Source organism: Cupressus sempervirens, chromosome 2, assembly GCF_028749045.1.
Source record: "Cupressus sempervirens isolate cs-2001-9-10 chromosome 2, ASM2874904v1, whole genome shotgun sequence".
NCBI classification, from domain to species: domain Eukaryota; kingdom Viridiplantae; phylum Streptophyta; class Pinopsida; order Cupressales; family Cupressaceae; genus Cupressus; species Cupressus sempervirens.
Genome location: NC_143119.1, coordinates 376,343,139 through 376,365,407, shown reverse-complemented (window position 1 = coordinate 376,365,407; position 22,269 = coordinate 376,343,139). Strand labels below are relative to the sequence as shown.

The window sequence follows — 22,269 nt, the reverse complement described above, 5'->3', positions numbered from 1 at the left end:
CACTATGATTTTGTTCGTTGCCTCCACCTAGCCATTGGCCCTCAGGTAATACGGGCTCGATAAGGAGTGGAAATTCTTGAACTCAGTCATGAGCATTCGGATCACATGATTGACGAAATGACCTCCCCTGTCGCTAGTCAACTAAATAGGGATGCCATAACGCGTGATGATCTACCCATAAATAAACTTCCTCGTGCTTATGGCCGAGTTGTCGGATGATGCTCGTGCCTCCACCCACTTCGTCAAATACTTAGTTGCTACCACAATGTAGTGGCATCTCCAAGCCCTACTTAGCTTATAGGCCCCCACGAAATCTAAACCCCACCGTTCGAACAACTCTTGCGCATGTGATGGATTGAATGACATGAAATCTCATTTCAAGTGTTTACTTGCATGCTGATAAGTATCGCAACTGACCACCCACTCTTTGGCATCATTGTATAGCGTAGGTCACCATAGCTCTACCAGGAGTGCTTTCCTTGTCGTCGTGTCCGGTCCCATATGCCCTCTTGGCGGCCCTCTATGAGCTTCTTGAAGGACACTATACTTCCTCCTCCATGACACATCTTCTCAATACTTGGTCTGGCCCCATCTTATATAACAAATCATTAATCAGCGAAAACGTTCTGCTCCTTAGTACCAACTTCTGTCATTTGCCTGGTAGCATCTCCCTGGGGAACTGTGAAGTAGATAGATATTTGCCGATGCTTTTGTACCACTCTAGAAGGATGGCTATACGAAACAAATGTGTATCTAGGAAGTCATCATTGACTCCTTCCGGAGGCTCCCCCAACCTAATCCGGGATAGTTGATCAACTATAACATGGCTCTTCCCTAGTTGCACCACGATGGTGAATGTAAACTCTTGGAGTAGCAACAACCATTTGCTTACCCTCCCCTAAATGATGGGTTTATTCACTAAGTACATCAACGCCTGTGGTCTACGTTGAATGTGAAGAGCATTGCCAACAGATCATGTCTGAACTTTTATAGGGTGTACACCATTCCTAGAGTCTCCCATTTCGTTGTGTTGTAGTTCTCCGCCCTCAACAACAATCTGCTAGCAAAATAGATAGGATGACCCAGGCCATGGTCAGTCGTCTGTGCAAGTGTTGCGCTAATTGCAAAGTTAGACGTGTCCACATGCACGTGAAACTCTTAATCCCAATTCGGGTAAGCTAGAATCAGTGCCCCTAGCAATCTCGTCTTCAATTCCTTAAAGGAGGTTTCTTGCTTCGTACCCCAAACATAGGGTTCCCCTTTTCTTGTTAGCCTGTCGAAGGGGTACGAAACTTGAGCAAAGTTCTTTACGAAACTTCTATAATATCCAATGTGTCCTAAAAAGGTTTTGAATCCATTGACGTCGATTGACGCTTCCATCTCCACTATCACACATACCTTGTCTAGATCTGTTTTGAGTCTCATCTTACATACAATGTGCCCCAACAGCTTACCCTAGGTTACCATGAATCTACACTTCTTCGAGTGCAACACTAACCTGGCTCGACGACACCATTCCATTCACTCCCCAACTATTGCCAAATGCATGTCTTGTCCAATGACTTTTGGGGTGTGTCATTCTTCTCGCAGTCTCGAGCGAAGTGGCCCCACTAGATGCATGCTTGACACTGAATCATCGGTTGGCCCTTCAAGTAGTATTGTATCTAGCTTCTCTTCTCATTACCTCCTCGCCAGTTATTTCAGAACCCACCAAATGATGCACTATTTGTTTGTTGGTTGGCGGTGGTTGCCCTAGAGGTAGATGGTTGATCGTGGGTGAAAACCACTTATGGCTCTCTTCTCTTTAAGTTATATGGGCAATCCTTGGTCGAATGGCCCATCACCTAGTAGATGTCGCATAATGATTTTTTTGGACATGCTCCTTTTGTGTGGCTGCTTTCTTTGCACCACAATTCTCCTTTGTCACTCCATCCTGTGCCTCCTTTCATCATTTTGAACTCCTGCATCATGTGTTCCATATCCTTTTGTAATACTTGCACCTTTTTATTGGGTTCATCATCGCTGCTAATATCCTCGTCTGATGATTCATCACTCTTAGAAGATGACTTACTTTTCTTCTTCTTCTTTAATATTTTACTTTTGCTTTCCATATTCATAGCTCTGTCATACGCATCACTGTATGACGTTGGCGGTACTATCCTTATTTTACTTCTTAGAGATGCGCTCAATCTGTCGACGAACCATCTCTTGTTTAATTCATCTGCCAGTTGGGTTTCCATCTTCCCAAGAAATTCCATCAAACTTCTATTGTAGCCTCGAACATTTTCCTTCTTCCCTTGTTTAGTACCGTAGATTTCTGTAACAATCTCATTATCATCTCCAAGCTGTTTAAATTCTGCATAGAATTCTTTTCGGAGATTGTCACAAAAACTAATTTTGTTTTGTCCATGTCTGAATACTAGTCGATGGCAACACCCTATAGGATTGTAGGAAACTGTGAACCCATTCGTCTTTATCAATAACCCTATTTGTTGTCCAGATAGTTTCGCACGTACAGCAACGTCTGACAAGATCTTCCTTCGCATCACTAGTAAACATGGGTAGTTTTTGTTTCTGTGACATGATTCTTCTTGTTTGTCTTAGACCAACTTGTTGTGTTCCCAAACTACTAGGATTGGATTGTGGAAGGTTTCCCTAACCACCGTTGCAGTCGGCACTTGGTAATTTAAGTATTTTTTGTAATTATGTTAGTGGGTAGTTAGGGAGTAGGGAATGTGCCGGTTGGGTTCTAACCAACCGATCCCTTTATAAGCAGATTGATACTTGAACTTTGTACATTCATGTGTTGGTAATATTAATAAAATAAAATTGTTCCTCACCTCGATAGATATAAAATTGTGGTATGGTATATTGGTGAACTTGGTGATAATAGTTGTAGAATATTTTGTAATTTCTGGTAGTAATTGCTCTCTACATTTTTGGCATCGTTGCCTATGTTCGGATCTGGAGGTATTATGCTTGACAGGATGGACTAATGGGAAGACCATTTATACCTTATATCCAAATTACTAATAGTGACAGAGAGGAGGAAATAACTAGGGAGGATCAATTGACACGCAACCTGGTGATAAAGTAGGAGGTTGCGGTCGAGCAGTATGTGCAAAGGGAAGCCTATGAGAGGACGGTTCCTGAGAGCACGGTACGCAACGAACTCTCCGTACCGCCAACGGTGCATGATCTCCTAGGACAGATTCCTCAGCTATTGGCAAGGAACCTTGTACATATTGAGGAAGAAAGAGCACAGATCGAGAGGGAAAGAAGAAGGCAAAAAGTTCTTCAACGATTTGCTGAGAGAGCGCGGAATCCCAAAGAAGAGGAACCTAATAAGCCAAGAGAGGGAGATAGGCACTAAATTACTTCATGCCCTTAATTCCAAATATATACCGGAGGACAGCACCAGAGGACGAAACTGAGGAAGAAGTCGGCCTAAGAACCTTACGCCTCTAGCAGCAGGAAGAGAGGCGTCGTAACTGGAGAGCACAAGAAGATTTTCATCAAAGTCAGGAAGGGTGGATTGGACATACTATTGAGGAACTAGCCAATTTGGTTATTTTAGACACATCGGAAAGGCAGTTTGGGTGCCGGAAACTGAAAACCCCTGAATGGCAAGAACTCTCTCAAGAGGAGATAAGGGGTCAGGAGTCTAGCCCATCGAGAAATAGTGTCCCATCTGGAGGTAAACTTCCATCAAGAAGTGGTGTTCCATCAAGAGATAAACTTCCATCAGGAAGTGGAGTTCCATCTGGCGGGGGTGTTCCATTTGGCGAGGGTGTTCCATTAGGAAGTGGTATCTCCTCTGGAAGTAGGGTTCCACCGGGTGGTGGTGTTCCCTCGGGAGGAGCAGTTCCATTGGGAAGGCGGCAACAAGGAAAGAAAATGGCAGTTGATAAACAAAAATTGCCCAAATTTACGAGGGATAGATTAGAGGATCTCGCTCGCCATTGTAAAACCTGTATAATTATATGGCAAGTGAACGGGGAGAATGATAGTAATGAATGGTTAAGGCATTTCCTGCCACATTAAGAGGGATCGCCAAAGATTGGTATGCAGACTTAGAGGCTGGTAAGAAGAACACTTGGGATAACCTGCATAGAGCATTTGAGGAGGAATTCAAATTGTTAAGAGATGATGATGAAATTGTCACAGAAATCTATAACACAAGACAAGATAAGAAGGAATCTGTGAAGGCTTATACCAGGCGACTGAAGGAGCTCATCAGCAAATTGGACAATAAGCTTGCGGACAGGTTAAAGAAAAGATGGTTCATTGAAGGCCTCAACCCGTCCTTAAGAAAAAAAATGAAGATAGTTCCACCATCCACTTTTGGAGATGCTTGTACGTACACCATGGACATTGAAAGTGAAAATAAAACCTCCAAGAGGAGACAGCATGGAAGCTCTAGTGAGAGTTCGAAGGAGAGTGAGGAAGAGTCAAAAACAATCCAAGCCTTGAGAAAGGACCTCAAACGGCTAATGAAGGAAGTAGCCAGAACTAAGGATGAGAAGAAAGAAGGTAAAGACCTATGGTGCACAGACTACAAAAAAGGTCATACCAAAGGAGCATGCCCTAGAAAGATGTTTTGTGAGATTTGCCAGATAGGGGGTCATGCAATCAAAGACTACCCTTATAACCTGAAAACAAGGAACGCCCAGATATTGTTTACTAGAGAACAGTCTACACCACCAGCAACTCCCCCAAAGAACAATAATACAGAAGCTTCACCAGGAGGGTACAGGAACAACCGAAGAAGCAGTGCCAATAATAATAATAACAATAACAACACGAACACACCTCGACGAGCAATCCAATATGATTCTCGAGGATGGCCCATGACCCAATGCAGAAGATGCAACGAATGGGGTCATTTTGCTTAGGAATGTCAGAATGGAGAGGGACAGAATGGAGGAATGCTATGCAAATGGTGCGGGTCAGGCAACCATGAGGGTGCCAATTGCCCAAAGCAAAAAGGTGTGAACATGCTTGATATTGAAGAATCAAAAAGGGAGGTACTTGCAATAACAAGGATGCAAGCCAAGAAAGCTATGTACCCGGACGTGACAGTGGAAAAAATAAGATTCGAGGAGGCAAAGTAGAACATCCAAAATGAATTGAGAGGAGAAACAACGGCTAAGCCAACCAAGACCCTAGAGGCAAGGGGGTACCTAACATCGTAAGGAAAGTATTAGAAACCACGATTCCTGTTTCCATTGGGGAATTACTGGATACTCTACCACGGTTAAAAGTCGCATTGACACAAGGAACGCGGCCAATGGAGCAAGATCATCAGGGGGAACTAGAGATAGTAGAACAAGTGGAAACAGAAGCAAAAGGGGTAGAACAAGAAGAAACTTTAGTGGAAAAGTAAGAAAATACCTTATATACAACAGGCCTAGGGAGAGCGCCAGTAGTGGTAGAGATGGAAATTATGCGGTACAAACTCTCGAACATTATAATTGATGGAGGCTTGGGGGTGAATGTTCTATCGGAAGATACTTGGAAGGCGATTGGGAAACCTACCTTGTGGCCGCTAAAATTTCAGCTGGTGGGAGCAGATCAGCATGGCATCAAACTGATTGAGACCTTGATAGGGAAAAAGGTAATAATAGGAACCAACAATTTGTTTTAGATTTTGTGGTTATTACCTTGGTGAAGAAAGGATATGATGCTTTATTGGGGAGGGGATGGCTAGTAGTAGCAAAAGCCAATCACAATTGGAAACGAAACACCCTCTCTATTGAATCAGAGGGAAGGAAGTACATTATTGATCTCAAAAACCAGTCAGTAACTCGAGACTTGGCATCTAACTCTGAAGAACAAGAGTATGAAAGGATGGAACCTGACAAGGAAGGAGTACTTAGGTTGGGGGAGTACTTGGAGGATGACACAGACTCCCTTACGGGTTTATTTCACTGGCAGATGGGCAATTATGAAGTCTTCCAAGCAGATTGCAACATGTTACAAATACAAGACTCAGAGGAACAATATCCAAAAGGGTATATGGAGTACAAAGAAGGTGTAACTGCCTTGAGCACGACACCGGCCCACATTTTTGACCAAAAAGTGGAATACAAAGATGCTAGTCTCCAGGCCTTAAACCTAAGAGAAGCAGGGCAAACCAAAGAAATCTTTATAGGTGATGATTGGGATCCTGTATTGAAAGTGACCGCCCTCAAAATCTTCATGGAATACAAAGACGTTTTTGCATGGACATACAAGGACTTGAAAGGAGTACCACCTGAGGTGTGTGTCCACTGGATTCCACTCATACCTGGAGCAAGGCCAGTGCGGAAACGACCTTATAGAATGAATAGAAACTATGTGGAGTGAGTAGGAGAGGAAATCACAAAGATGCTGGACGCAGGGATAATATTTAAAGTGCAGACAAGCGAATGGTTTTCTTCTATTATAATATCACTCAAGGACGGTACTCAAATTCGAATATGTGTAGATTTCAAAAGCCTAAATGCTGTGACCATAAAAGACCCATTTCACATTCCATTTACAAACAACATTTTAGAAGAAGTAGCCGGCCATGAGATGTACTCTTTCATGGACGAATTTTCCAGGTATAACCAAATTAGTATTGCAAAGGAGGATAAACTGAAAACTGCATTTGTAGTGGAAGATGGGGTATACGCTTATAATAGGATGCCTTTTGGACTATGCAATGCACCGGCTACCTTCCAATGGATTATACTACACATTTTTCATGGTATGTCAATGGGAGATTTTAAAGCATTCCTTGATGATCGGTCAGTTTACAGCGGTAAGGAACACCACCTTAAAATTATTGGAGAATGCCTGGAGAAATGTCGGAAAGCAAGACTGGCGCTCAATCCTAAGAAATGCCAGTTCATGGTTCCACATGGGAGACTCTTGGGACATATAGTATGTAAAGAAGGCTTAAAGACAGATCCAGACAAAATAAAGGTAATTTTGGAAATGGAGGCTCCCGAGAATGTGACAGGTATCAAATCTTTTCTAGGGCATGTTGGGTATTATCGGCGATTCATCAAAGGATTCGCTGAAGTATCACTTCCATTGGAAAAGTTAACTAGGAAAGGGGAATGGTTTGAATGGAAGGAGGAGCAAGAAGACGTCTTTCAAGAACTCAAAAAAAGACTTGTGGAAGCACCTATCCTTATCTATCCTGATTGGGACAAGGAATTATGGGTTCATGTAGATGCATCCAACTATGCTATAGGGGCCACCTTGGCCCAAACAGGGAAGGAAGGGTTGGATCACCCTATATATTTTGCTAGTAGGCTTTTGTCAAAAGTGGAACGGAACTACAGTACCACTGAGAGGGAAGCATTGGGTATGGTCTATGCAGTCCAAAAATTCAGGCACTATCTACTTGCTACACCTTTTACATTTTTTGTTGACCACTAGGCATTAATGTGTTTAGTGAACAAAACAATAATTCAAGGAAGAGTAAGTCGGTGGCTGATTTTGTTACAAGAACTTACATTCAAAATTATAGAGAAACACGGGAAAAATCACGTAATTGCCGATCAATTGTCTCGCATCAAGTCAGGAGAAGCTGCTAGGAGTGGGATAAATGAGGATTTTCCAAATACTCACCTTTTTCAGATTGCAGTGTTACCTACATGGTACAAACAGATTGGCCAGTACCTATCCATAGCTACATTTCCTCATGACATGCCCCAAGCAGAACGGAGAAAAATTGCCTTAAAAAGCCGTACATTTCAATTAATTGAAGGGTTGTACAAATTGGGACCAGATGGAATCCTTCGACGATGTGTGATGGAGGAAGAAGTTCCGAGGGTTTTCAAAGAATCCCACGAAGGAGTGGCAGGAGGCCATATGGGACCAAATACCACTGCACGAAAAGTGCTCTTGGCAGGATTATGGTGGCCCACATTGTATGCTGATGCCAAGGAATGGGTAGGAAGTTGTGACACATGCCAACAAGCAAGCTACTCAAAAGGGACTTTATGCCGCTGTTTCCATCTCAACCACAGAAGTTATTTGAAAGTGGGGACTCGGCTTCGTCGGTCCTTTACTGGCTAGCAAAACTCATCGGTGCAAATATATAGTGGTTGCCACGGAATACCTGACTAAATGGATAGAGGTACGGGCCTTGCCAAACAATACGACCCTTACTATAGCCAGATTCCTTTATGAACAGATAGTCACCCAGTTCGAGATCCTACTACAGCTCACTAGTGATCAGGGAGTGCATTTTGTGAATGACATTATTCGAAGGATGACCATTGAATATAAAATATTTCATTCTTTCTCCAGTCCCTACTATCCAAGGGCGAATGGTAAAGCGGAAGCCATGAACAAAATTTTGGTTGCTATTCTCTACAAAACTTGTGGTGTTGAAGGCCAGGACTGGGAAGAGCAAATTCCAGCAATAGTATGGGCCTATAGAAAAACTTATAAAGGTACTATGGGACATACCCCATTTCAGCTGATGTATGGGCAGGAAGCAGTGATGCCAGTAGAACATGTGGTTCCAAGCTTAAGGATAGCCATTCAAAACATATTAAGTGACAAGGAAAGTCTCAAGGAGCGCCTACATCAGTTACTCCAGTTGGAAGAAAAAATAATAATCGCCCAATGGTGCACAGAGGTGGCGTAGAAGTGATGCAAATTTTGGCACAACAAACATTTGAAACTGATGAATTTTCACCCTGGGCAACTTGTACTTCGGTACAACGAAAAGAATGACATAAAGCCAGGTAAGTTTAAAATTCGTTGGCTGGGGCCTTACAAAATAATGGAAATAAAAGAAAATGGAGCGGTAAAGCTAGCCACCCTTGATAATCAGCCAATTAAAGATTTGGTGAATGGGTCCAAATTGAAAATATATAAAGAATGAAAAGTTTGTGCCTAGTTTATAAACACCCAAGACTTCAGTCAAAGTCATTTCTTCCTGACCGGGTGAGTAGAGGAAGGCCGGTACAAGTATGGTACAGAGAGTGGTGAACATAGGGCGTGCTTGATCAGTAGAACAAGGTAGCGTATGGCCGTATGGAAAGGACAAGGATTTAGCTGTACGTGGGATCAGCCATACTCACTCAAGGATTGGCAACGTACAGACCAAGGGTTGATAGCGTACGGACAGGGTGGTGTTGACAACGTACGGTATTTGATAGCGTACGGACAAGGTGGTGTTGATAGCGTATGGTATTTGGCAGCATACAAACAATTTGGTGACAGCGTACAACATCTGGTAGCGTACGGACAAGGTATTGACAGCGTATGGCAAGGTTGGAAGTGGAAGGTGACTTGTGCCATACAGACCTTAGCATACGGATGCTGGGCAAGGGAGGTGTGGCCGTACGAAGGACAATACTCAGGGAACACTAGTGTACGGAAGTGTGGCTGTAGGAGAGATTTCCGTACGAGGGGTAAGCTATGTACGACTGCCGTACGAGGGCAACATATCAAAGTATATCACTTACAACCCAACATTTTAATTTTTGATTACTGTTTTAGCACATGGCCAACAGTTGTTTTGGGTGGTCGTTGGGAATATTGCAATCGGTAGATCGTAGATTGGACATATTTGTCTGACATGGTGAAGTTAAGTATGGCGAATCCCAACTGGGGCCACATTGCTGATTCTAAAGGTACTAAAGCGCTTGTTGTATAGGCAAGAACTCAAAAGCCAGTAATGGCATAGGGCAAGACTAAACCAGCACAGAAGATCAATGCTTCCAGTATCAATTTTGAAAGTTTGCTCGGCAGTGAGTGTAGGGCATGGTGGGAAAAGTCAAACGTCAGTCATCCTCTCTGGAAGGCATTGGTCACAGCAGAGGTGGAGAAGATCATCTTTATGCCGATCTTTGATTTGCACGAATTTGAACCTATCCTCCGAGATTTGATTACAAGGTATGATGGAATAGGTCATCAATTTGTCATACAGTATGCTCAACAGCAAGTAGTGGTTTCTTATTTTGCTTAAGTACTTAGTAGGGTTTTTGGAATCCCTAACAGGGGGCAAGAGTTGAGCAAAGCACCTATGACAGGGGAAGACAAACGAAAATGGCTAAAACTCTTGTGTCGCCCGGATGTTACTAATGAGGAATGGGAAGGTATTCTAAAGAATAGTCGAGGGCTGAGGAAGGTTTTCATTGCAAATGACGAATGGTGTTGCGTGGTTGATTTAGTAAAAAGTAAGCTCATGGCTAGCAGTCGCACCTCTGATATTGCTCTTTGGCTGTTACCAGTAGTTGATGGCCTATCCCAAGGATAGATTTACAATTGGACTCACCTCCTTTCTGATAGATTGCGGGAATTTCTAGAGTTGCGACATAAGGCTTTCTACATGCCCCATCATGTAGTAGCCTTAGTAGTAAACATCAAGGGACAATGGTTCCAGCAAGTCGAGTGGAGCCGTACCGACCAGCAATGACTTATTGGCTACATCTAGACACCTTGGGCGTGGGCTCCCAAGGTTGTGAACCTACCAAAAAGAAAGCACAACAGGCTGTAGTAGTGGAAGAGGATGAGGACCAGGTGAGTTCTGAAGACACAGCAGGTGATGTAGATTTCTCCTCTTCTGATTCCCAAGCAGTCGAGATTCGCCTAAGTCACTTACAGGGTACTCCAAGTGAAGTAGTGTTTCTGCCACCTACAACAGGGCCCCTTTCTATGGGGGTCGTTGAGGTTCCGCAGCTGGCTTCTCCACCTAGTGATGTTGTGGTGCCACCAGTTTCTTCCACCAAGGACACCAACTTAAAAGCAAGTGGCCCAAGACACTTTTCGACATGGGGGTCTTCTAAGCTATCTATTCCAGGAATCAAGCCTCTTCTCTTGCCAAAACAGTCTAGTCGCACCAAAGTGATTGATTTAAGAGGACAAGTTCACTGTGGACACAAGGTACAACTATAGACACCTCTCGGGCTAAAAGTAGTTCAGCCTGTGGCTCTTGTTGTTAAGTTGGCCATGGGGGAGCAATCAAAGGACCCTTCCTCTCCAGGTACTCAAGAGACAATGGTAGGAGTAGATACTATTTTAGACGAGGTAGACAAGCTGCTGGAAGAAGAGGGGTTGGTGTCATCCCCTGTGCCCTCATGGCTTGAGGAACTAGTGGAAATACAGAAGGTGCATGAGGAACCTGTGGGTCCAGCTTCTTTTACAGCTCAGGCAGAAGGATTTCTTATAGAGTTATGGGCTATGGAGCATTCTACCCAGGAACTCCTTCAACATGCGCAGTCATATAACTTGGAGGGTGTACTTGCCGCAGCTGCAGCATTAGCCCAATTCATGCAAACTGACTGCTACACAGATTGGGATCTCTTAGAACAGAGTAACTACAAACAGGAAGAAATTTCCACTACCTGGACTAGCCGTTCTATTATTTCTCAAACTCAGGGTGCTTCCTCTCCTCTCATGGCCTCTCTGGCTGCTTTAGAGATAGCTTTCTGAAGTGTTTTTGTGGAAGCCCAACGGGACAAACATCTTCATAAGCAAGTCCAGGCAAAAAAGAATGCTTTGTTAGCAGGATGGTAGTTGGAGCGAGCTGAGTTGGAAGGCAAGTTGGCAACTATTGAAGCTGAAAAGATTGATGCTTTATAGGTACTTCAGGGCGTTCGTACTAAGCAGAAGACTGTGGAGCGAGAGTTGCAACGCTTACGAGGCACTCCGAGTCCAGGGATGTCCTCCAATCCTTCTTGAAACATTTCTCAGTTGTTTTAGTCGTCTAGAAGACGACTCTTTTTTTGGGGGGGATATATGTAGTCGGCAATTACTTGTAGTTGGCACTTGGTAATTTAAGTATTTTTTGTACTTATGTTAGTGGGTAGTTAGGGAGTGGGGAATGTGTCGGTTGGGTTCTAACCAACCGACCCCTTTATAAGCAAATTGATGCTTGAACTTTGTACATTCATGTGTTGGTAATATTAATAAAATAAAATTGTTCCTCGCCTCCATAGATATAATATTGTGGTATGGTATATTGGTGAACTTAGTGATAATAGTTGTAGGATATTCTGTAATTTCTGGTAGTAAATACTCTCTACCCGGGAACTCCTTCAGCATGCGCAGTCATATAACTTGGAGGGTGTACTCGCCGCAGTTGCAGCATTAGCCCAGTTCATGCGAACTGACTGCTACACAGATTGGGGTCTCTTAGAACAAAGTAACTACAACCAGGAAGAAATTGCCACTACCTCGACTAGTCGTTCTATTATTTCTCAGACTCAAGGTGCTTCCTCTCCTCTCATGGCCTCTCTGGCTGCTATAGAGACAGCTTTTCGAAGTGTTTTTGTGGAAGCCTAGCAGGACAAACGTCTTCATAAGCAAGTCTAGGCAAAAAAGAATGCTCTGTTAGCAAGATGGTAGTTGGAGCGAGCTAAGTTGGAAGGCAAGTTGGCAACTACTGAAGCTAAAAAGATCGATGCTTTACGAGTACTTCAAGGCGTTCGTACTAAGCAAAAGACTGCGAAGTGAGAGCTGCAACGCTTGTGAGGCACTCCGAGTCCAAGGATGTCCTCCAATCCTTCTTGAAACATTTCTCAGTTGTTTTAGTCGTCTGGAAGACGACTCTTTTTTTTGGGGGGATATATGTAGTCGACAATTAGTTGTAGTCGGCACTTAGTAATTTAAGTATTTTTTGTACTATGTTGGTAGTTAGGGAGCGGGGAATGTGTCGGTTGGGTTCTAACTTCTAACCAACCGACCCCTTTATAAGCAAATCGATACTTGAACTTTGTACATTCATGTGTTGGTAATATTAATAAAATAAAATTGTTCCTCGCCTCCATAGATATAATATTGTGGCATGGTATATTGGTGAACTTGGTGATAATAGTTGTAGGATATTCTGTAATTTCTGGTAGTAATTGCTCTCTACAACCGTGCAATGTCCTCCTAACACTTGTCACTACCTCGGTGTCTTTGGCTTCCTTTGCTTCCTCCTCCCCTTCGCTTCTAGTGCTTTTGCCTCAGTTTCCCTCCGTTCGAGGTGTGATGGATCGGTTTAAAAAATGTTCACGTGTCTCTTCGATCAAATCCAATCTCTGTCGTGTCTCCTCCAAAAGTTCCTCACTACTTCTCGTTTGTCAGTGTTTTGGCGAACCGAACCGTTTCCCTTCAATCACTGCACCTCCCATGGCACCCTCAATGACACCTTCGTGGTTCTCTTCGGTGAGTTGCTTTAACCTTCGTTTTCATTCGGTTTGTTGTGCAAGAATTAGGGCTTGGTGTTTGGCTTGTACGACATCAATTTTTTCACTTCTATTTCTATCCTTATTTAGTGTATTTGGCATATATACTTCTCATTCGTGAATTTGAAACAACACGTACAGACAAAATAATTTTATTTATATATATTCTCTGTGAATCACCAGGGGTCATCTATGCGACCGTTACAAAGCTTAGTGCTCTTTTCACTCACACTATTTTGACATTTCACTCACATTCCCATGGTCTATGGCTCATGGGTTAGACCTCTGGCGGTCTTCATCACAGTCCTCAGATTCCTGACAATTGTGTTCCAAGAAGTTCCGGAGGGTTTGTTGCCCACATTGTTCTCGCTCAATTTCCTCTCATTGCCTTGTCTGCGCTAAAATCGCTTGTGCAAACAATCGAGGAAATTGATGCGATAATCGATTTGAATTGAGGGTCACGTTCAATGAGTCCCACACAGTGTCCTCAGGAATCCCTTTACCTATGGCTTCTCTCTGTACGAAGGTTTCAACACTCGCACAGAACAAAATATGAAGATTTGTGGTCAGTTCATGCTCGCCTTCATACAACTTGGTTATTCTGTTTTTGTTAGTTCTCACGTTCTCCATGAGAGGTATTCCCACTTATTCTATTCTTTGTATGACATTGTTCATGTTGCTCTCCCCAGATTCGAAATCGGAAACGATGCCAAATGTTTACCCTCGTGGGGTAATAGAGACTAGTTGCATACTGAAAGTAAAGTACTCAACACAATGGAAAGGGAAGAACATAATATTATATTCATTGATTGATCAGCATACATAAATGTACTCCATACAATACCCTCCCCCCCATCAAAGGGAATAATGCACACAAATAGTGTCTGAGGGGTCGTGAGGCGATTCATTGCGACTGTGTAACTCCCTTGGATGGACCAACCATCTAACTACCCAACATCCTGACAACATCAGATACCTTGAATCGATCTTTGTCATTTCCAATCATTCTCTTACAAATGAAGCCTAGATACTTGATAGTTCTTGCCAGCAAGTAAATTGCATAGGAACTCATATGAGATTTTTTTTATTTCCTTAAGTTTCTCAATTGAGCATCTATGTTGTCACTAATCATCCTTGCTCAATTCATCATCACATTCCCTGTTGTAGCTCCTCTATGAACTCCTATATCCAAGTGCCAAAGAAGGACCCCTAAAGTGTTTCCCATGACTTTTTTTAGCATAAAGATTAAATCATTGTGCTTATCCTTAAAATCCTCACTCACATGTTTCTTGGGCGAATCAGAATAATGCTTCCTTAGTTGGCTGATCCAGTTCTTGTTGATAATGTGCATACAAACATTAGGCCTCTTGTCATACAATGTTTTAACTTCCTCTTTTGTCGTAATTCACATCCTAGGATAGTATGGGATTCAAAAAGTTTCTCACTACCTCCTCATTGAAGAATCCAAACACCTTTCCCTTGGCACTTATTGTCCTGGTATCCGGATCATAATTCTTTGCAGATTCTACCAAGCATTTGTTGCATTGAATAGCTTAAGGGAATCCTGCTGCATGGTAGAGACCACTATTGATTGTCTTCACTTTTATCTTTGAAGGGAGACAATCTCTGGATCCATAGAATCTTTTCTCTAATCTCTTCATGTCTATATGCTCCATGTTTGTATCCGCAACTTTTACCAATGTAGAAGCCAATTGAAGACTCGGGATAGAAACCTTTGGATAGCCTCTTTACTAGTACTGTCCTTTCTGCTATTTCCTGTCCTTCAGCCATACTTTTGCTTGAAGCTCAAAGTTAGTAACGCATTAAAGGACTTAATAAATAATATATTTCAGACTTTAGAACACGTGAATTATTCCATTCTGTTGATGTATCAGTTAAATCAAGATAAATATATAATTAAAAATATATCTATCTAGATTTATATAAAATATTCCAATACATATATGCAGTGATATGTTATATATATATATATATACTAAATTTACCGCAAACCATATGAAATATTTTACATTCATAACTAATAGAATCCAATCTACACACACACACAAAATTTACCACAAACCATATGAAATATTTTACATCCATAACTAATAGAATCCAATCGGATATAGCACTTGGTTGACCGACTGATAAAGGATTGCTCAAGTGTGAGCTTGTTCAACGGCACATAAATTAAGGTGTGTTTGTTTGTTTATTAAACCAATCAAGAGTCACGTGCTCGATGGGATGTGACTCCCTACCTTTGTATTCATAATACATGTGCATTGCGAGTAAAACTAATACAAAACACATAATACATATTTAGTCTTCTTCAGTGATAATTGTAGGTTGGATTCAATACATTTATCAAAGTAGACATTTGTGCGGTAATTGTACATTTATCAAAGCAGACATTTGTGTAGAAATTGTCTAAGTATAACGATATCTCCTCAAATTAATCCTTTATTCTATAAAGGTGTAAACAATCATCTTAGAGACTACCTTTCTGCAACTTAATTGTGAAGGTTTCATATATCTCGAGATATATATGTAAGAATTTTTTTTAAAAAATGTGAAGTCTGATTTTTAACATGGTATCAGAGCATAGTTTAATCTTGTGCCTATTCATCCATAAATCAAAATAACCTTGCTGATTGATATATGGTATGAAAAAGGTGTTCATCTATGTTTGAGTTCAAACAAAGGAGCATGGCCTCCATATTATACATAATTGAACATTATGTCGATATACACCAAGCACAATCTTGATATCAAGCGTCCCTCGATGGACCGTCGAAGACAAAGAGCATGCACAGAAGCTAACAAACTATTTGTGGGAGAACTTTCTCGGAGGGGAGTTAAAGTCCATGCCTCTTGAAGACACGGTGCTGGACGACATTGATTTTGGCATGTATCAAGCATTGAATCTCCCCTGGGATGATCTGGTCAAGGCTATCAGCACCAAACTGAGCACCTTGTCGAAAAAATTCTATTTGAGCTATAATCCACAATGCCCCTATCCTAACGAGTATCTGAACGCGGCCTTGCAGACATGATTATTCGACTACTTGTGAATCCAATTCTTCAACAATCATGATTGCCAGTATGTTAATGATGATGCTTCCAATCTGATGAAGTCATGGAACAACAAGAAGGACTGTCACCTCCACGTCGCAGTTTGCAATCTACCTACCGTGATCTCAATCTATTCTCTTGAATGCAGAATCCACACTATGAGTTTTGACAATGATAACAATTAATGGTGCCTTGCATGCCCTCACACATAAAGACAACTTCAGGAGATAAGAAATCACTTGCGAAATGAAGAAACTCGACATATATTGGCTTCACATAAATTAGCCAGTGAGATGAGAGGTCGCCTTGTAACAATGAAGATAGTGCCTGCTCAGAAGAACGCTTTGCATAGAACTCCTTACAGAGAAAGCAAAGGGTAGGAATAATATTCATCTCCTATTGAGTTTCCTGAACTAGAGACATCTCAAATTCCAATAATATCTATTTATACCAATATGTTAGTCAACATTCAAAGGAGTCAACATTGAAAAGCAGAGTGTGTGTAGACTTGATTTGCTTCAATCAAGTACATACCTCAGGCAAGAATAGATTGTCCCTCACACACAATATGCATTGCCTATTATGTTTAATTCAACTATTTTGAAATGATATGGAAGGGCTTGGGTATGTTAAGAGTGAACCGACACAACATCCTTCAATGACATTGGAAATTTACTCGATATTTACTCCACCTATTCAAATGTTTTTGCATGTACAAATAAAGAATATAATAAATATTGGGACGTCAATCTCTGTATTTAAATCGGCAATCAATTTTTCTACAAATAGGGGGGCTCATATATCTTCTAGACATGTTGACAACAGAGTGTAAGATAACAAATGTGATATTTGGACCATAGCATCAATACGAAGACCTAATATTAATCTATTTCATGCCATTAAAATCGAGAGTACTCGGGCGCAGGCGGCAGAAGCACTATACTTGTCACTGTGGTGTTAGAGAATAAGAAATTTTTATTTAATTAGAATATAGTAGATCTTACACTCTACTTGTCATTTGCTTCTTATGGGATCTTGGTGGAGGTTTTAGTGTGATGTCGGATTGCTCGAGGACAAGCAATCTTGAGGAGGGAGGATTGTAATGTCCCCATTTTTGCTAGCATCAAAGTTCCATAGATTAGCCTATTATCGTGATCCTTGTAGGCTAATTATTGTGGATAGAGGGTCTTCTGAGGAAGTGGCTTGACATGGGAGGGTCTTATCTTCTCCACAATTCAATAAGCTACAGGTTGATCTTCGTTTGGTTGAGATTGGACTTTGTTTGGGCTTAGTTTTGTGTATTTACTATTTGAGGTAAGTTGGTGTTGATTGAGATGGATCCTTTCTATTTTTGGAAAGTACATTTGGTCACATGGAGAAACAATAGGTATGACTCCTATTTCAAACGACATATTTAAATGAGTATTTTGGGAGTTATTATATTTTTAGTGGCCAAATTATTATTAAATAATTGAATGGCTTATTATAAAGTTGTAATTTAACTTTATAATTTCACTTAAGTTGAAGGTTGAGTTATCAATGAAAAGAGTCATTTATTAATTAGTTACGCCAAGTGAGAGAATCTAATGGAAGCTTCTAATTAATATCACGTGGTTAAGCTTCTTGAGTGCAGTTGCATTTTGGCAACAAAAGGGAATCTGGAGGTTATAAATACAAGCCCATTTGTTGAGAAAAGCACTCTTGAATATTTATTTGCTTTTGTTGCCTTTGTGGCTTTTCTGAGTTCTGATTATCTGTGCCCTTGCTGAAGGGTTTGAATTTGATCGTCTTCCACTACTAAAGTACAGTGGTTTGATTCGAGGGTTTGAATTTAGAGATTCCTCTTACTGTATCTACAGTGGTTGAGGGGCACTTGTTTTATGAGGAATTTGGAATCAGAGTTATGTATCAAATCTACTGCTGAGCAAGCACCTAAATTCTTCTATTGTTAGGCATTTATCATTTCTGTTCTGAGGGAGAAATAAATCTAAAATTGAGGCACCAGATTTCCAGCTCTGGCATCATAGTTAGCCGGGGTTCTGGGCGACATTCAAAGCCCTATTGGGTGACTGAAAATTGTTACAGTTAAGTAATTATTACAAATTAATTTCAGGGCCTTTCTTGATGTGACATTCAGCCTTGCTATGGAACTGGACATGGGTCAGGCATCCATAATTAATGTCCCTATTTGACTGTTAGAGATACGGGTTGCTACAGCACCATGTTTGAGTGAATGGTGGAATCCTGTGTTCAGTCCAGAGCATGGGCTAACACTGCAAATTGGGGAACTGTTTGTCATCAATCAGCAGTAATTTGTGAAAATCTTCAAATTGCAATATATTCAGTGGCTATTTTCAGTATATCATTTGCTTCATCACTAAACTGGAGTTGCATTCAGTTGATATGCAAATACAAATTAGGAGTTGAAATAAGTGGAGGAAATAAATTTGTGAGATCTTGATTCTAGAGTAATTTAAAATCTATTAATTAGCCTAATTAGTTGGAGCAGTCATTCGCATATATCAGTATTGTGCTTAATTTCTTGAAGAATTCATAAGTTCAGTAGTGTGAGCCAGAAGGATCATTACAGAGAGCCAACGGCAATACCTACGAAGGCAAATAAAATACAAATGGGTCCAAGATATACTAAATCAATTGGCCCATAAGCAAAGTTTTGATAATTTATTTATTGTATGACGGGAACATAACAAATATCCTCCCTGGTCCGCTATTGATCCCAATTTGGTATGGTCTCTTAGAGTCCAAATTGGATTGATAGTCTGTGTATCGTTACCAGAATTTCATTCTTTCAAAGATTGTGATTGGGATCATTGGTGAACCCATCACTTTTCAGCGCTCAAGATCAGCAATCAGACCTTTCCTTGGATCAGCGATTACAAAAATATACATGCCAGGGATAACCACTTCAGCAACACAAACATCTGCCACATCAGCGATATTATATCGCAATAACAATGTCAGCAGCACTTAAATCTGCAATATCATATGATACTCCACAGCATATAGATCTGCAACATCGGCAATATTACATCATAGTTATGTGGTAACAACAGAAATATCATTTCATACTTTTGTGAGAGCAATTCCAGCGATATACTAATCTGCATCAAAAATACTGCACAATACATCTGCCTCGGTGATATCGTTTAGCATGACTGGTTGTCACTTACCTCATCGGATATCAATATATCAATTATACGGACGTCAACATACCAGCCTCCGCATACTGACACCGGCACATCAGATATATCGATATCATCATTCCGTGACATCTGATGCGGAATAATCATTAGAAGGCTAAGATGCAATATTTCTTGAGCTTTGTCATAACTGCAATAGCAAATATATTTGTATGGAAAATTGCAGATTGCTGGTCTATTATCATAAATCTTGTCTATTTTGTTTCTTGTATGCTCTGGGATATTTATCTTGTTCATGATTCTATCTATATAAATACACAAGTCATAAAAATTTAACAAGTATAATATTTTCTGAATTGATCAGCAGGTTGATAGTGCAGTGTTCTAAATTTATATTGTTTTCAATGCACAATAGTTCATGAGAGAACAAATTTTACTCATAAGTATTTAGCATGTACCACAAAACTCAAATGGCACAGATTGGATCTCTTGTACCAGAAATTCTATGTTTTCTTGTTTCGAATCAAAGGCCAAGACACATCATGTATCATTTAGTGCACTTTTTCTTGGTATCATTTCAAGAATTGTTTATTGGAAAAATAATACCTTCTGTTAGCTGTAACATTTTACCTCAAGTGCCTTTTCAACCATACAATTACAGATCATCAGTTTTGCTTCAAAGCTTTTTGCCAATATCCGTACATCTATGCATTTTATTTTATCTGAAAAGAATAACAGCCACAATTTCTTTCAAAAATGGCATGTGACAAACTTAAAACATCAAATAATAGCTGCCTGCAATCATAAAATACTCGTAAAATTACTAAATTGTTATATTTTCATACCATGTGACCTTTGTCCCAAGTGTGAGTTTTTCATAAATTGCTTATGTTCCTGTTTCTCATGGTCAAGGACATTCTGCAGTCGAACAGAAAATCCACAACTGAACAGATTTTGGAATATGACTTGGATCAACCAAAAGTTCAATAAATGATTACAGCTGAAAGATTTTTAATATCTAGTATACAACACAACATTTATGAAAAACATAATTAACCACAGAATAAGATGCTTACTTGGTTCCCTTAAATCTGGTAGTAAAACCAACACCACTTTCTACCTCAGGAGCGGAATTCAAGGCTTCCTGAAAGAGATCTGACATCATTTGTTCTCTACCCTTTGAGGAAGACGTAGTGACTCTCATGCCATTATTCTCCTGTGGAAGGAAAGACAATGCTTTCACTCAGTCAACACAAAGAGTTAAACTATCATTTACTCCTAACCTTTAATCACAATCTACTCTAAAATACTTCGACCAGAAACAAGTCATAACAAATATACTCATGCCATTTATCTTGTAGATGAGAATATTTTAATTTGTCTCTAAACAGTCTAATACATACAACTTCTAATGCTATTTTAACACTTCTGAGAAAAAGATAAATGTCTTTTACATTTAATAGTACACCATCCTTGCCTGACTCGTCGTACTCAAAGGAATCTAAAATGTCCCCATTGGCCACATTGTATTGGCTAGAAGGTAAATGTAAAACTCGTTTTCCCCCAGTAAGCAATCTTGTCTCTTTCCTTTTATGGATTCTTCTCAACTGTCAATCAAATTTATGCACTGTTAAAAGACTTCACTTTGAATCATCAAAAAATATACTATAATAATATGAAAAGGAAGAAACCTTGTAGGGTGAACAGGGAGATGTAGTATTGTTTTCAAATAGCTCTTCTAGCTGTTCTGCCATGGGAATTTGTCTACAGTTCTCCGTAGAAACATTGGATTTCACAAGCGCATTGAATTGTTGTACCAGTGACATGTTAGTGCTATTGTGTTGAAGTTGACTTGAATCCTTTTTTTCATTAAAAGGTAGATTTTCTTGACGTATAGAAAATTTAAATCTGTGCTTTCTTGGATTTCCTGCATATAAAATCAATTTTGATAGAAACAGAAAATATATATCTTACAATAGTAATAGTAACTAGAGAAAACAACTTCAATCATTTAGAAAAATCAAGCCACTTTTCAGAATAAGAGTTACAAAACATAGATATTTGTTAAACTAAAATTAATTTTTAACTTGTATACTTATGGTTCAGTGCTAGATATAATTTGACGGAAAAAATTTGTTTATTTCTGATAGATATTTTGCAAATTTATCTATATTTATCCATTCTCCATCAACCTTGATTCAATTGAAATAGTAATATTCATCTATATTTAGCAATTAAATTCAAATCATTTATCAGATTATCACTTGTAACCAGCCACATAGTCATTGATTAATCTAGCATTTATTGCACTTCCTATTGTTGTTTGTCCGTAGTCATGAATACATTTGTAAGTGCATAATAGCATATATTCATTCTCTGAGTTTGATTCAGTTTCCATGCATTAACAGTGAACACCCATGCACTTCTAAAAGCTCACAAGGGAAACAAGACAAATTTGTCTTCCATAACTAGATATTAAGGCTCACGTCCATCAAATTGACAAATTCTTAATAAAAGCTAAATGAAAATGGATGTGTTACATCCCCTTTTCAATTAACATATGTTCATGTAGGCACTGAACAAATACGATGAAAGTTGTTTTCTGCAATTCGTTAGCTCTTGGGAGGATAAAAAGGTTACTGTTAATGGTATCTCATTCCATATTTCGGAGGAAATAATCTCTTTGGCAATGGGCCTTGCGATGAAGGGGAGAAAGTGGGAGAAGGTGACTAGGGTTGCTGATGAAGTGAGCCTTAATCGTTTCTTTTTGGAGGGCGAAGAACCCATTCATCATAGGGGAGGGTTTATGAGGAAGAAGCTTCCAGAACCTTGGAACAAAGTCTGCTTGGTGCTGATGAAGTATTTAA

At 40.2% G+C, this 22,269-nt stretch overlaps 1 protein-coding gene across 9 annotated transcripts in view; it reads right to left on the bottom strand.

Moving 5' to 3' along the window:
- The window catches only part of LOC149572710 (kinetochore protein), a 220,877-nt gene that overhangs the window by 42,960 nt on the left and 155,648 nt on the right, over nucleotides 1–22,269 (bottom strand). For 8 of the 9 annotated variants that reach the window (XM_089813792.1, XM_089813791.1, XM_089813789.1 and 5 more), the window contains exons 8-12: nucleotides 21,094–21,329; nucleotides 20,857–21,009; nucleotides 20,479–20,618; nucleotides 20,248–20,345; nucleotides 20,033–20,124 (exon numbers count right to left, since the gene is read on the bottom strand). In XM_089813792.1, the coding sequence (XP_089669918.1) occupies nucleotides 20,033–20,124; nucleotides 20,248–20,345; nucleotides 20,479–20,618; nucleotides 20,857–21,009; nucleotides 21,094–21,329 (719 nt within the window). Of the gene's footprint in view, nucleotides 1–20,008; nucleotides 20,125–20,247; nucleotides 20,346–20,478; nucleotides 20,619–20,856; nucleotides 21,010–21,093; nucleotides 21,330–22,269 lie in introns of all 9 variants that reach the window. The other variant, XM_089813797.1, reaches the window with a different exon arrangement.